General features: G+C 41.8%; 2 protein-coding genes across 4 annotated transcripts in view; one reads left to right on the plus strand and one right to left on the minus strand.

Annotated features, from left to right (window-relative positions):
* The first annotated feature begins 3,377 nt into the window (after positions 1 to 3,377).
* Positions 3,378 to 7,659, plus strand: LOC145497013 (dynein axonemal assembly factor 6-like). The gene is made up of 6 exons (XM_081476788.1): positions 3,378 to 3,999; positions 4,083 to 4,161; positions 5,062 to 5,170; positions 5,616 to 5,712; positions 6,343 to 6,428; positions 7,049 to 7,659. The coding sequence occupies exons 1-6, from the start codon at positions 3,922 to 3,924 to the stop codon at positions 7,173 to 7,175; spliced, it is 576 nt and encodes a 191-aa protein (XP_081332914.1). The 5' UTR covers positions 3,378 to 3,921; the 3' UTR covers positions 7,176 to 7,659.
* Positions 7,660 to 10,548: 2,889 nt separating this feature from the next.
* Positions 10,549 to 16,102, minus strand: part of LOC145496914 (TPR and ankyrin repeat-containing protein 1-like) — a 30,938-nt gene continuing 25,384 nt past the window's right edge. For all 3 annotated transcript variants that reach the window (XM_081476680.1, XM_081476679.1, XM_081476681.1), the window contains 3 exons: positions 15,652 to 15,908; positions 12,247 to 15,089; positions 10,549 to 11,286 (listed from right to left, as the gene is read on the minus strand). In XM_081476680.1, the coding sequence (XP_081332806.1) occupies positions 11,078 to 11,286; positions 12,247 to 15,089; positions 15,652 to 15,908 (3,309 nt within the window). In that variant the 3' untranslated portion in view covers positions 10,549 to 11,077. The remainder of the gene's footprint in view (positions 11,287 to 12,246; positions 15,090 to 15,651; positions 15,909 to 16,102) is intronic.

The following is a 16,102-nucleotide window of genomic DNA, read 5'->3' on the forward strand; positions in this document are numbered from 1 at the left end:
TCAAAAAGGCATAGCCTGCGCAGCTTGGCGGTTTTCAAGCAATTTGAACGCGCTAAGAATGCGGCCAAGCCGCGATAACGATTTCTTTAAACCGCCCAGCTACACAGGCTAAAAAGGCAGAACAATTGATCCCGATGGTCTGAACATCCGCGAAGAAACATTAATTGTTTTTTCTTATTATGTTTAGTTCTTTCATTATTTTATTTTACTAGAAGTAATCATAGATTATGAGTGCGTTCGTGTAAAGGTGTTTAGGTTGACATTCTGGTCTATTGGAAAGGTGTAGAGGTACATGCAAAGCTAATGAATTTGGGTAGGTCATAGGAACAAATATGTTGTGTAGCACATTTGCATATGTTTACTTTAGAAAAGGGTACTGTTAGATTAGCTTAGCTCTGGTTCGTCATTCGTGAGGTACCACGTGTAATTTGTTTTGTGGTAAGTTTGTCAGGGTATACGGTAAATTGTTGTACATACCTGAAAGATTGTTATAAGGACAGAATTGGTTATTAATGGTAATTGTAGAAGAGCAGTTAAGACAATTATCACAGTCTAAAAGCGAAGTTAACGAGTATTTTTAATTGTAAACTGTTTGAACTTGAACTGAACAGCTTGAACAAAATAACGAACAGTATAGTAGTTATCACAGAGGGTGAATTCCAAAAGTATTTGTATAGTTCACATTGAACTATAACTCAACAACTTAAACAAAACGATATGTATTATGTTCGTTTTGTTCTCTATCTCTTGTTCTTCTCTGATCTTCTCTTGTAACAGACCGGATTCTCTTACATTGTGTAAAATCCCTTGCAATTACAGATAAACAGTTATTCTTTTCAATTATTTCTATTTCTTGGCCTTCTTCAGCATTACAGTTAGCACTACACCCACACAATGTTAATTCCTTTTCATATTCAAGGCAAAGAAAATTATTCACCGAGGCCTTAACGGGAAGTCGTGTATGACTTGCAGTAACAAATTATCCGGATGTATGACAAAAAATCGTTGCTAAAATCCGAGCTACATAACTCGCATGGTTAGATTTGCGACCAGAAATCATGGCTAAATGCCGAGCTACATAACTCAGATAGTTAGATTTGCAACCAGAAGTCATAGCCAATATTCGAACTAAACCACTCGGTGAGTTAAATTTCTGACCACAAATGATGGCCAGTTTTCGAACAACACCACTCGGTGAGTTAAATTTCTGATCACAAATCATGGCCAGTTTTGGAACAACACCACTTGGTAAGTTAAATTTCTGACCACAAATGATGGCCGCTTTCCGAGCTACACAATTCGGCAAGATAGATTTCTGACCACAAATTACGGCCAATTTTCGAACTACACCACTCGGTGAGTTAAATTTCTGAAAACAAATCACGGCCGCTTTCCGAGCCACACAACTTAGCAAGTTAGATTTCTGACTACAAAGCTCAGGCAGAGGAGCGAAATAACACAGCCGAAGTTGAGCTTCGTCAACGCAGTTGTTTGTTGCTGAAGACGGGCGATTTCGTCTAACAGGGCCAAACTCTACATTCGCACGAGAAGTCATACATACCTCCTTAAGGTTACCGTATACCTTCAGGGGTGTCTCACGTCCAAGCGATGTAGCGAGTCCGGTTTAAGCTGTAGATACCTAAACCCCCATATCAAATTAAAGCTTATAGAGCTGGCTAACAAACCATACCAAAAATTTTGAAATAAAATGAAGTGCCGATTTTTTCACGGCTACTAAATGCGAGCGCCCTAATCACCTTTTGGAAGCTACAAGTCAAAGCGAATTTTGTTTTTCGTCAATTTATTTTTTCCCTCGGTTTCAGGACAAAAAGCGCTAAAAAAGCGTGTCTGCGTTTTGCCACATTCAATTGCAGTAAAAAGTTACAGAACATTTTCAAAATAGGATTTAAAAAATGTGAAGTGATCGTACAAAAATTGCTCTCGGAGAAAAAATATTTCGAAATAAACAATTCGCAGACACGTTTTTGTTTTTTATATGTTAATCTAGCTACTGTCCAAATTTGAGGGCAATCAAACAAATCCCCTTTGAGTTGTAACTCTTTAAAGTGTCTGCTTCAAGTAAAAAAATTTATTCGAGAAAACAGCGCTAAGAAAAATCTCTTGCTTCGCAAACAAACTCCGCCCACAAACGCCTTCAACTGGGTTCTCAGATCACAGAGCCAATCAGCGCTTGGAAAATTTACTACCATTAACTCGCGGTGAAATTTACGCGTGAATCTCGAAAAAACCCTTGTGTTTCGTAATGCGCTCAAGGCGGAGAGATAATTTTTCTGTAGCTCGGTTTTTCTTGAAGCTGGTCTGGCAAAATGGGGAAGACGAAAAAGGATACGAACGCTAGAGTGGCTGGGCGACGAGAACAAACTGAACAAAAGAAAGCGCGGCGGAGCAAATGTGCATGGATAATATTCCAATGGATCTCAATGAGTTGGGCGATTCATCGGTATCGGACTCAACAAAAGAGTCAATGTACACGTCGCTGTTATAGCTGTCGAGTTCCCAAATTTTTACAGAATCTTTCTCTACTCTTGACTCGATCTTTTTGCCCACTTGATACGATAGCTATAGCTTCATCCGCGAGGCCAACTTTCGCTTCTTCGCTCATTGATGTGTTTTCATTCGTTCTCCGCTTTTTCGAACTGGTAAACAGAGTTTTCCGTGGTCCATGTTTACTTGTAACTTAATAGAATTACATCTAATACGAAAAATGCTTGGATCTGAGTAGCCAGCCAATTCGTGGTATCCATATATTCCCGCGAAAGTAGTCTCGGTTGATTGCGTACACGTTATAGGGCTGTCAATCAAGAGGGAACTTTTACTTCCGGCCGTAACGTAAAACCTCCATTTCTCCGCCAATATTGAGTTTTTTTCAATTTTGTTTTCAGAAATTAGAGATTACTCTTCGACCATTACTTTGAACCAAAAATCCAAATTTGAAGAAAATTGCCGATCTGAAGGTATACTGTAACCTTAAGGCATCGATAAATGTTTTTTAGGCTCATGATATCCAGTCAGAAAGACTTGAAAAGAAAATTGACTACTTGCAGCTTCCAAATTACAGTGTAAATGTCCACAAAAACCCGCACTTGAACGAAACAAAGACCCGCACTCGAAAGAAATGTACAGCACATGTTTGGCGATGATGTCATTCGTTTCGCCCCTGCTGCGGGGCGGCCAAATTGGTGTCGCAACTTCGAACGAAGGTCCACCGTCCCATGAAACTCGACTCAAGTCTGGATTAGGACTGCGTTCTGCGAACGCAACCATATGCTTATCTTTAATTTACACTGTCACTTAGTTTTACATATTTCCGCTAATACGAAAATATGCTACCTAAAAACACGTCCAAATGTAAAATTCTCATTGTACCTGAAGAAGGCTGGTTTGGCCAGCCGAAATACAGTACACCTTCAAAAAAACCCATCCTACGTTGTGTCGGTTTCTGCTTTTTTATACTTTAATTTCCCGCTGTCTTACGTCTTTCCCATAAGAATATGGCGTTCTTTTTACCATTCAATAAATATTTTATTGAAAAAGCTTGCTTGGTTAAGCTGACTAGGTCGTATTGGCCTCTGTGCTTTTTTTTCTTTCTTGTAGACTACGAGCGAACGCAAAACAACTGAGCGTGCGAGCGTGACTGCGAGAGTGACCATAAACAATCAAAACAGAACTTTTTAGGTTCATCCACGAGTTGTTCTAATCCCGCCTTGCGAATAACTCATATGAGTCATCGTTTCTAATGTTTTCTAAAAAACTTTAACCAGTAAATAAAACCAGGATTTTTAATTGCGGGTTGAGCGTAGCCTTCTTTAGGAACACTTTCGGTCGATCTAGGGAGGTCAGAGAGAAAGTCTGACCTAGGACGGGAGGGGATAGTAGGGCACGGTTACCAAGGTAAACAAGATGGCGTTCAACCCGAGCGGGATAGAAGCTCTATCAGAACTTTTAAAACCTCCAGGAGACGACGACTCGAGCTCTGATGTAAGAAACAAATATTACTGTCTAAATTAAATGAGCCAAGAAAAGTGTTAAAGGCTTAGTTTGTTATTGTTGGTTTTGCACAGGACGAAAATTACTCGGCGAAGAAATCCTCTGCTGCGAATCCTGGTAACATCGGTCCGCCGAGGAAAACAGAAAAACCCAGTAAGTCTTAAGTTAGATAATAATTTCTTTACTCATTTTCGACGTTTACCTGCCATAAAAGTCTCAGTGCAATAATCACCTGAGAGCTCGAAACCCTGAGTCGGACTCTGCGAGTGATCTGCAAGCTTACCTTGAGAGCGATGGTTTTGGTCGAATGGGTTGGTTGGTAGATTATAACTAAGCTTATAAGAGCAGAAATAAACCTCATCTTAGACTAAATAGTTATTACAAAACCCAGTAACTTAGGGTGCGTTCCTTTGGGGTGATCTGGATCAGGATCAGTGATCCAAGATCACTCAGATCATGGTGCATCAAAGGAACTGATGAATAAACTCTGATCATGGATTTGGCTGCTATGATGCACCGTAATTTGAGTGATCTTGGATCACTGATCCTGATCCAGATCACCCCAAAGGAACGCGCCTTTATTAGCTTCGCATTGAATGACAATACGATGAACCTGTAGTACCTATTGTTTTTGCGTGCATTTTTATAATTAATGTGCCCTCAACGTAAAACTAATGGAAGCAGTTAACCTAACAAGGTTGGTGTATCGACAAGATCATATTGGATTTTGTTCTACACTTGGCCCTTTGAAGATAATAATAATTCAGGCATTGTACATTGTCACTGTATTTGGGAGGTTTGTACGAAGGGCGTAAAAAAAAACCCCCTTTTGTTGACGAAAAACAATGAGATTGTTAGGAATGGGTTTCACCCATTAGAGGTGTGGGGGACAGGAGTGGGGGTGAGGTCTTACCGCAAATAGTATGCCCCTTTGCATGAAAAGACCTGGCCTGACTGGTCATATTCCAAGTTGTCCCTTCAGGAAAGAATTATTGTTGATGTTTGTCTGATAAATTGTTTTTCTCTGTTTACTCAAATTACTTGGTAACTTAGGTGGTCCTGCAAATTCCCAGCAAGTTAAAAACAGTGATATCTGGAATGAAGAGGACATTCCTGAGGGAGGGTATGGAGAGGATGAACATGATCCAAGACCTGCACCAGAGTAAGTAAGCTCACAAAGTTGACTATATGTTAACTGTGACCGGTCCTTTCACCAGTGTCTCAGTTTGCCAAGGTATGAAGTCGGTTCACCCACATCAGATGTAATTCTAAGGTCAGGTCACCAATGCTTATATGTTCTTTTTGAAAAATGTCTAAAATTTATTGATCTAAAAATTACCAGGGGAATGAAATTTTACCTTTGATGTAAGATGACATGGGTGACTTCATAGGTTAGCTTTGTCATTTTAAAGGAAAGTATGAACCAAAGCTGGAATTTCCAGAGGGATGGAGAAGGGGGACTCAAAACCCCAAATAACCCTCTGGGGAAGGCGTGTGGATATTTTCTGAAACAACACATTTTATTTTCACAAAAATATGAAATTTATTCTAGTCACAAGCCAGTATTTTGTTGATGTTTCTCATTTCAATGTTAATACATAATCCAGGTATGAACTGGTGTTCAAACAAGCTGTAACCTCAGAAGACATGTATCTGCAAATGAGAGGCAGAAATCCATCTTCTTCTAGCTGTGAGGATTTGGTGGTAAGGGTGAAAATAGTTTTATTGAAAGTTTGATTAACAAATCAATAATGTGATCAATAAATATTTTGCGGTGATGGCAGTGGAGATGAATAGGCCATATTCTGCAAATGGCAACAAACCGCAACCCACTCGTGGCACTGATTTGGACACCAAGCGGGAGAAGAAATCAAGGCCGATTGAAAGAAACGTGGATATGAACTGTAGAAAGAGAGCGTAATGTGATGTGTTTAACATCATGGGCTGCAGCTCTGCATCTGTTGCGAAGAAAAGGGATCAATGGAGGCCCAATCCCCTACTTGGGGAAAGGAATTGATTCGAAGAATAAATATTTTCAATTGGGAATGTGAGCCACCACAGCCAATTTTTCATATTTCCTTTTGGAATTGATCACTGGCATTACTTATTTAGTTTGACTAGGCTTTTAGACCAATGGGTGTTCTAAACAGATCTAGAGTGTAGATAACTTTGAAATTTTAAGATCATTTAATATAAATTAATTTTTGTAGGTTTCCTCCTTGACCATTGTCATTGCTTTAAGCTCTCTACTACCTGCAGCAGCACTCAGTTTAGTAGTTTATTATCATTTTATACAATATGTACGGTAATAATGTTTTGAAATCTTATCTTCAGATAAAGATAAAGCTTCCAGAGACGGAGTACTCTGATGTGAATTTAGATGTGTCCGATACCTTTCTTGATTGCAGAACTCCCAAGTAGTAAGTTAATGTAGCATATTGCAATTAATGCAGCTACAGCTGTATGAGCTATTACTGATAATGTTCAATGATTGTCTTGAAATGTTTTTTTTTTTTGCTGTAATTTTCTAGTTGTTTTAGCCAAATATAATATTTTTTTCCTTTGGCAAACTTCTTTAGATGCACTGATTTCATTTTTGAAAGAAATTCTACCATGACATGTGGTTTTCAAATAGGCTCAAGTGAAATTCCTTTAGATGACAACTCTTTCCCCTTAAAGCGTAGTTGCTTTACATCTGTAAATCCATTAAATTCACCCCCCATTGATAGGTACAAAATAGAGCAACATTGTAACTAGTTTTGACTGATCAAACCCTGCTCCACAGGCTTGAGGCTGCGTGTTGAAAAATGTGAGTCCAGAAAGAATTTCTAGCTTTCTAGGTAAATTTTCAATCAAGAGAGACTTCACAAGATTCTCAGGCTCTTCCACTGCAAACCCAAACTCCTTTTGTTGTAAACTGACAACCCCACCCCAATACAACCTTTCAGTAATTCCAACCTAAATGGTGCAGAAAGTACTTGCAATGATGATTTTTTAGATATCTCAGGTATGTGATCAATTCTCCTTCTTGCTATTTCAGCAAACTTGGATTATTTCTCCCCCATCCAGTGGACAGTAAAAATGGCAAGGCCCAGTGGGACAAATCCAAAGGACTCTTAACTGTCACAGTGCGACTTGTGCGGGAATATGACTTTATAACACAGTAATACATCACGTTAAAAGATAATGCAGTCTACAGGATTTGTTGCAAGATCTCACTTAAGTGTGGAAGAGGAAAGAAAATGGACAAAGAGAGTTTTGTTCATAAACTTGGAATTTGAAGAAACAAAAATTCTCAACAATCACGAGCTATTTCCAAATGGTGCTTTTAAATTATAATTGCGACACAAGTACAAAGTACCACGTTCTCTCAAGATCGTTCGAGAAATTTATACGTACACAACATGTCTTCATGCAGAAGAGATGAAAGCTCGGTCACCTCAACTGGAGACATTACCATTGAGAAACCTTGGAAAGCACAGTATTAAACAATGTTGTATTTATTTAATAGTCAATTTTTTAGATACAAAATAATAATACAGTGGAAACTCATCTTACCACACCTCTCTCTTTTCTTTTATTTTAAGACTGAGATCGCAGTCTCTTGTTGTTGTAGAGCAATGGCATTGTTAATAAATTTTGCTGAAAGGAGTACATGGAAGGTACACAAAGAATCTTACGCGAGTTTTATAAACCTGCGAGCCAGCGAGCCATGCGAGCCAAAGGGCGAGCCATGCGAGCCATGCGAGCCCTAGTAAAAATGTTAAGATTTTTTATTTGTTACATTTACATTCACATGAGAACAAGAACAAGAGCAACGGAACAAGATGAATAAGATCGCAATATTAAATTCTTGCAATATTAAATTCTAAGGGAAGGGACAACCACATGCAGCAGTCAGCCAACCGACAAAGTTTTGGTAACTCCGATTCACTAAAGAGCGAACCTGTTAAAATTACGCGTTTCACTCACCATTCTTGACGCCAATACACGGAGTTGCCCTGAAGTACTGCTCTCTTTCTTCTTGAATGATTTTCAACGTGGATATCAATGAATGACAGGTGCCAATGGATATCATTCACTTACCCATTCGAGTAGCGGTGGGGCGGTGGAGCCGTACGTTTCTCTCAGAAAATTTCTTTACTTTAGTCCTGAACCTTAATAAATTTTTGACGCATCGTTTTTATTTTTTACGGATCCTGGGCGATTTGAATACACAAAATTTTCTCCAAACAACAAAAATATGAAACAAAGAAAAAAATTCATCACACTCAGGGTAGCCATTACTATGACGCAAGACTTGGCACGATGTGCAGATGTTTAGAGCATTTTTCATATTTGCCGCACCAGCAATAGTTCTGGTAACCGAAGCGAGATTAGGATTTTCTTTTGGGAATATTTCAATTGTAGGCACTTTTGTAGCTAAATTTTTAATTAAAATTAATTTCCCAGGCCCGGAAAGAGAGAGTACCCTAGGAGCGAGGTTGTACAGTTTATACCCGTCCCCAGGGTCATCTCCGCTTTCAAGATGGCGGGCGAGCGGTTTATAGCGATAGGTTAGTGATGGTCGGGCGCGAGATCTATGTTTCTTGGCGAAAAGTCGACGACCTCCCAGACCAGTTGAAGAAAAAAAAATACTCGCATAAATTGCTCGCATGACTCGCATGACTCGCATGACTCGCATGACTCGCATGACTCGCATGACTCGCATGACTCGCATGACTCGCATGGCTCACACCGTGGCTCGCATGGCTCGCTGGCTCGCAGATTTAGCAGACCCATCTTACGCGGGGTGCTGATTTTCCGGCAGGTCTGGGGTCTAACATTTTCCAATTTTGTTTCTTTGTTTTTGGTTTTATAAGCCAGTATTAGCTGGAAAAAGAACAACAAGAGAAGGGGTTGGGAGGAACTGGGATGTGTTACATGTTATGAAACAGTCACATAACAGGTTATGCCAATTCAGGTATGGATGTGCACGTCCATTCTGCATGTGTGCAGATTGTTCAGATGTTCCCAACTAGTTAAAAACAAAACTGAAACTCCCCTGCTTTCATTTGTCTTATGGGTAAAGGTAACGTCCATCTTACCCCAATGCAATGAAAAAGCGACAATTTATGCAGTTCTGCGAATCACAAAATACTATGCAGACAACTGCAACAGTACAGCTTGTATTTATTTCCATTACTCTGTTTTATGACCTTTCAGCTGCCAAACAATAATGAATTTCTTAACACAGAATCTTAGGTTTATTAGCCATGCTCACGAGCACAGAATACTTAGTCGACTTCTCGACTCAACCTCAATTGCCTCCGGACGTGAAAGTAAAACAAGCACCCACCAAGTGGAGCGCGCGAAACTCTCCCACCCAGCTTGGGAATGCGCGATTGTCTGCAATCTTTCCCATTTCAAAATGGACGTTTAAATTATTCACCTTGTTTTTGCACTGATCTTGGATTTTTCTAAGGAAAAAGAATTAAAACTTCTCGAAATATTCCTTCACCGCAATCCCGAAATATAGTACACGCGAATGAAATCAAGTACTAATAAGGTAGATTCTAAATAAATGTATACTGGTGCTGCAATGTTACAGTGCGGCTACTCTGACCAGGGCCGCCCGACAAAATTTTCTACAAATTTAACGAATAAAAAACTGTGGAGGTTAAAAACAGTTTTCCAACAAATGATTCAAAACGAACACAAATCTGTTGCCTTCGAAATGTACAACTTAATTACATAGATAATTTGTTGGAAAACTTGTTAACTTCCACAATTTTTTATTCGTTAAATTTGTGGAAAATTTTGTTGGGTGGCCTTGATTGGAGTTGTCGCACTGCAACAGGTTCCACAATGGATCGAGCGGAAGAAGCTAGCCGAGAGCGGTCTGGTGACAAAGATTTCAGTAAGCCCCTAAAATTTCGGCCGATGTTATATCTCCAAACATCCCTCAAGGGTGCTTGTTCTCAGACTGGACAAGCATCCATAGTAGCACATGTAGGCGATTCCATGCATGATAAAAATATACAGGCCTATCAAATGATATGTCACCGTCGATACCGTATCAACCGTGTTCTTCATCCCGTGGGTCGCAAGCGAAATATATTCCACGAGTCCGTTCTCAAAACCGTTAGGCTTAAAGAATCGAACGCGGAAGTGCCTCTTTTTGCTATGAATTTAAAACTTAACACAAGTCACGACGGAGACATGAAAGGTGAAGCCTTTTAGGCCCAAGTGGCTTAGGTTTGTAGCTCTGCTTCCCCCCAGCCTTCCACGAAGACAAGAAATTTCTGTATTTCACCTTCACTGTCGGAAACTATCATCCATGGCTTGCCACAAAGTACGGAATATCCAAATATAACGAAGAAATCGCAGAGTTGTGGTAAAATAAAATAAAATAAAATAAAATAAACTAAAACAAAACAAATAAATTAATAAAAAAAATGCCAAAAAAAAATTAAGTAAGTTAAAGACAAATTTTTCCATTTTTCGGTGCCATAATTTTATGCTTCTACTGCACACAGTAAGGAATGGCACATGGCAAAGTGAAAGTAAACTTAAATTTTATTTGTTTTCTTCGCCAACAAAACTTGAATCAGACAAACGCTATTGCGTCCACTGGAGAAACCACTTCCTATAACAGTCTCCATGTAACCAACTCGAACTTAAAAAAAATGCCGATAACCATCATATGACAAATTGCCAAACATTAACATTTGCCTTTAAAGTAATCGAGACAGGTGATGCTACGAGGGAAAAAAATAAACCTGGAACGCAAGTCCAATGACAGCTAAACGAATCCCACGTCTGCAAGTAGCACAATCATGGCTTTCCCATCCGGAGTATTTCAAATTCTTGGTTGAATTTCCAGCAACTTAGAACTAAACAACCAAAACATGTAATTAAAGATTTTCGTAACATAGCACGACCCACAGGAACGATTCCCGGATCTTTAAAATTCTTTGAACTGTCTTAAATGGGCTCGGGCTTAACAAGAACGTAATACACGTCGACCTAAAGTAAAATTGCTAACGCTTAAGACAGAGCAGCAACAATAAATAATGAAACTGTAAATTCAGGACTGTCTGAACCGCGTCTTGTCTCGCCCCCGTCTCCCTCGGTTTCTCTTCTTCCCAGTCTGCTTTGCCCCAGTCCCTCGATTTGCTCCACTGTCTTTCGGCATGCGCAGGTCCAAGATGTCTTCCTCGTCACCGAAATCTTCGTTCTCTTCAAACTCGTCCCGTCTTTCCGCCATGACACCTGCTTCTCGCATCTTTTGAAGATCTACGAACAGGAAACAGAAAAAACACGCGAAAATCTGTTAGACGAACAATAGGCCATTTTACAGTTGTGCTTAGCACCTGGTCTATGACTTGCCAGCAAGGCTGGAGGTGACCTTGCTTTGATGTAGACCTCTCTCCTTTTCTCATGTAAATGCCAACTAGTTAGCATAAGAACAACTTGATTTACACAACAAAACAGTGAGGTCTTTATCAAAACAATATCACCTCCAGCCCCGCTGTCATTCAAAGGCCACGGGCCCGTTTCTCGAAAGCCCCGGAAACTTTTCGGGCCCGTAAAGCCATTTTTAGCTTATCTGTATCTAAAAACGGAGAAGTGTATAGGCCTAAAACTTCTTGTGCGAAGGGAACCTCTGTTCATGCTAAGAATGTGTAAATAAAACAGCGCTATAGGGTTACGGTTAGGGTTAGGTTCGGGTTAAGGTATTGAGCTTTTGCTCTGGCTTTCCGGGTGCGAAAACTTTTCGGGACCTTCGAGAAACGGGCCCCATTTCCGTAAACCCTGACCAGTATTCCGCTATAAACCTCTCTTTGACGAGTAGAGACCGCTCGCAATCGAGTACTTTGAACGGCTTCCATATATATATAGTGCCCCTTCCACCACCCTGGTATTTAAGTCTATTTTTAAGTTCACGCTTTCTTCGTATTTTCTTAAGACACTTCGGCGATCTCAGCTGCAACTTCTAAGCCATTTTAGAAAACGTTGTGAGGTGAAAGACATTCCTTTGCACGACTTCGGCGCAAAGAAAATTACCATACACTTTTCACCATTCGAAAGTTCCGAAAGCGACAATCTACTTCAGAAAATTACCTTTTAAAAGTATTAATCCTCAACCACAAATTCATCGAGTTCGTTCTTTCTTGATGTACCACTGAATTCTCAAGCTTACGACTAGGAGAGAGGAATGGTTGATAGTTTGGAGAATTAATATTGGTAGCTTACCTTGTTTCACAATAGTCTGTACTTCCTTGATAGTTGTTCCTAAAGCCTCGACTTCACGCGTCAAACGGTCCGTATCAAACCACCTGCAATGGGACTCAACATCCCGGATGCAATCTCCCACGCGTGCTCCTACATGGTCCAACCGCTGTACATCAAGACCAAAATCGTGCGAACCGAGTCTTCCCTGCCCGGACAAGGCGTTCAATTCGTCGCGAAGCTCCTTCTCCGCCACGAAAAGCGGCCATATATTGTTGAGATAAAGCTGCTTGTAGGCTTTAAACCCCTCCAGCTGCCGCCAGTGACCGCTTTGATAACGAATGTGCGATTCATAATTCTCGCCGCGCTCGTCGTTGAAGTGCACGCTACATACGCTACAAGCCGAATTGTCCACCTTGAAACGCGCAAAGTGAGCTTCAGCTGAATAAGCAGGCTGCTCTTGTACTTCGTCAGCTCGAGGTGAGAACTTGGATGTCGCGCGCCTGATTTGAAGGTACCAGCGCTGGATTTTCACAGCAGCCTCCTCACGCTTTCTCTCTAGAGCCCGCTCCTTCTTCTGCTCCTCCAGGTATCCAGTTGGCATCTGAAACTCCGATGGCGAGTAGATATCCACGGGTGGCTCACTTGCGAACTCTGCTGCCTGAGGATGCGAGGAAGCCGATCCAGCGTTGAACACCAGCGGAGACGAATCCGCACTCACCTTCGCATTCACCTCGGCAGTCAACAACTGTCGGTCGCACCAACGAACAGAAAACAGACTTTCATTCCTCTCAGAAAGTAATGTCTGTAGTGCGATTACCACGTCATTCACACTCTCCACGTACTGCAACGCCTCCAACGCCTTCCGTACTCGATCTGGCAGAAACGCATGCACGGTTACGCCGCGTAGACACCCGATAAGGCGGCCGCACGGCGCTGTAGGAATTCCTCTGGCGTAGTTACACAAGATGGTCATGGCCAGGACTAAGATTCTTTCCGATTCACCGGACAGCACGCGATCCATTGCATTGAGACTGAAAGCACTGTTTATTAAATTGAAGCGGCGACTCACCTGTCCCGACAAGAGCTGGACCATGTACTCCAGTAGCCGCTGAACTTGGCAGATCCCTTTGAAAGGTGGCACTCGGGAGGCGCTAGCTTCAATGATACTCATCAAGTTAGGGAACCTATCTGTGCCGTATAGTGCATCCCAGAAGTCGATCAGGTTAAGGTAGCTCTCGGGAAGGCACACGGGGTACCCGTGGTCGTTTATCAGACGAGCAAAGAGCGTCAGGCAGGCGATCATCTGGCGTTCAAAGATGGTGCTGACGTTAGCCAGAGAAGGCATGGGAATGGAAGACCTCCATGCGATTAAACTAACGAATCTTCGAATAAAGAAGAACGCAGAGTTCATAACATCGCCATAGACGTGAAGTACACGCCTGCCTTCTTCCAAAAGTCGGAATAAACTGCGGAATCCTCCATCTTGCTTGTCTGGGAGCATCCCCTCACAAAACCCATTTCTTGCTCCAAAGGCTTTTTCTTCCACAGTGAGTAGCAAGGAAACCTTGCCGGCGTGCCCAGCCAGTTGAAGGATCCGAGAAACTTCCATAAATCTGTCAGAGTTCTGCCATCGGTGAATGTCCTTTGTGTTCTTCCATAAGAATTCCGCGTAGCTCGACAACCGTTCTCTGATCGCGCCGTTCTTGCGAAGAACGCGGACGTACTCTTTGCAAAGAAAAGAAACATGCTGGCCCATTTTGGGGAAGAGCAGATCGTAAAGCTGTCGACACGCTCGAAACACCCGTACATCATTAGTTAGCAGTGTTTGTGAAATCTGCCTTTGAGAATCAAAGCGACCGATGGCGTCAACGAACGACTGCACAAGGGCGGCTACATGCATTTGATGACACAAGGCGTCGAAGAGCTCTTGAAACACCTCCTCTGTGAACGGAACATGATCAAGCTTACAATGTCCTAAGGTGCAACTTAAACCCACGAGAGGCCTTCGACAGATGCGTTGACAACTTGCATTCGATTCTACGCTTCGGCAAATATTCTGTGCTAACTTAGAAGCCAAGTCGCACAGGTAGCTGGAAATCCGCCACCGGGCTGTTTCCACGTTAAGAACCACCTTGTCGACTTTGACTTCAGCTTGGCTGTAAGGTAGGCACGAGACGAACAGACCACCACTCTTGACGAACGCGCATCTAACATCTGATTTATCTCCCTTGAAAACACCGAAATACGACTCGCACATCTCGACTCGCTGAAGTTCAGCCACGCTGTTTTGAGGCTTGTTCAGTGCCATAATAAGGTTGAACAATCTATCCAGACCTCTAAGAAATACAGTGGGGAAATCACAGACTTCACCACGTGAGATATCCCTCTGTAATATAGCAAAGAGTGCTAGACACGCGTCGACTTCACCACAAATATTGTTCGCAGAGTGAAACAGTTCTCGAGCACTTTCCGCGTCTTCTTCATCATCGTTTAACCTCGCCAGAACCAGTAGGCATTGTGCTTGACCGTTCTCGTCATTGCAATCTTCAAACAGTTCCATAGCTCGTTCCACTGGGCCTTCGATTAACTCGCGATGTTCCTCAACGGAAACCTGCGTCAGTTGAACGCAGCGAGCAGCAGAGAGAAAGCACTCGGCCACAAAGCTCTTACTCTGCACAAACTTGGCGGCCTCAATAAATCTGCCATTCTTCCTCAAGAGATTTCCAGCATCGTTGCACCTGCCTTCCGCTATCAAAGCCTCCAAAGCTTCTTGAACGCATCCGTGATTCTCCAGAAAAAGAATTCGATCGCTAGCTGATGGTAGTCGTTCGAGAACTGAGACCATTTCATCGAGACGGCCGCAGCTAAGAAATCAAAGTAACAAACGGAATGTACGTAAGTCGTGATTGAATGAATTCTTACGTTCAGTTTTTGACTATCCACAATAAATACAGAAAAACCATGCAGAACAAGTTCGCAAAGCTTGGAAAAAATATTGATAAACCGCACTCTGTTTCAGTCGCGAACTGCGGCCTTCTCCAGTTGGAGTGAAAGTACGCCCACGGCGTCCTAGACAACATTTTCTTTCACAAGATGAAAGTCGCACTACGCGAAATTAAGAAATTAAGAACACTAATGGGAACTTGCACAATGCAATTTTCCAACGAGTTTCACTACCACAACATCGAAATAGTCATATTTGGCGCTTCATAGGAAGTGAACAATTTTGAACAAAACCAATCAAAACTCGACCCAAATTTATGAACCTGGTGCCAAGGACGGGAAAAATACGTCTAAGCTATGTGGAGTTTTGCTCCTGGTATGTAGAACAAAATGACCTCGACTTGTTGGCTTGACCAATCAACACACATTTTCTAACTCACTGTAGCATTTGCACTGATAGAGTGACATTTACTATAGCCCCACCTGTAGTGCTCCTCCGCCAGCTGGTGGCACAGTCGCTCCACAGTCCGAGACTCTTTAGGTGAACGGATTCCTCCTCCCTTGCTGGCTCCAGTGCCAACCAGACTCTTGTAGCGTTGTAAGGTGTCAATAGCCTCCTTGTACAGGTTGCCTTGACACAGCACCTCCACCGCCTGGTGATAATCATTGATCATCTCGTAACACTCGCTGGCTTCCAAGTACTGGCGCTCTTTTCTCAACTGCTTGGCCGCGTCTTCAAACTGTTGGAAACAAGAAACACTAAATTATGAGTTGATTGACGGTTTTGAACATGTGAGCTGAACGATGGGTTAGAGGGAATATGTGTATTTTACACACCATAAGGGAAGAAGTCTGATAAACATTTCAAAGTAGTAAGAAGTAGGAATAATGAATTGGGAAAAGGGAAAGTTATAATAAACACAGTCATGAGATA

This window comes from Orbicella franksi, chromosome 9, assembly GCF_964199315.1.
Source record: "Orbicella franksi chromosome 9, jaOrbFran1.1, whole genome shotgun sequence".
In the NCBI taxonomy this organism is placed as follows: domain Eukaryota; kingdom Metazoa; phylum Cnidaria; class Anthozoa; order Scleractinia; family Merulinidae; genus Orbicella; species Orbicella franksi.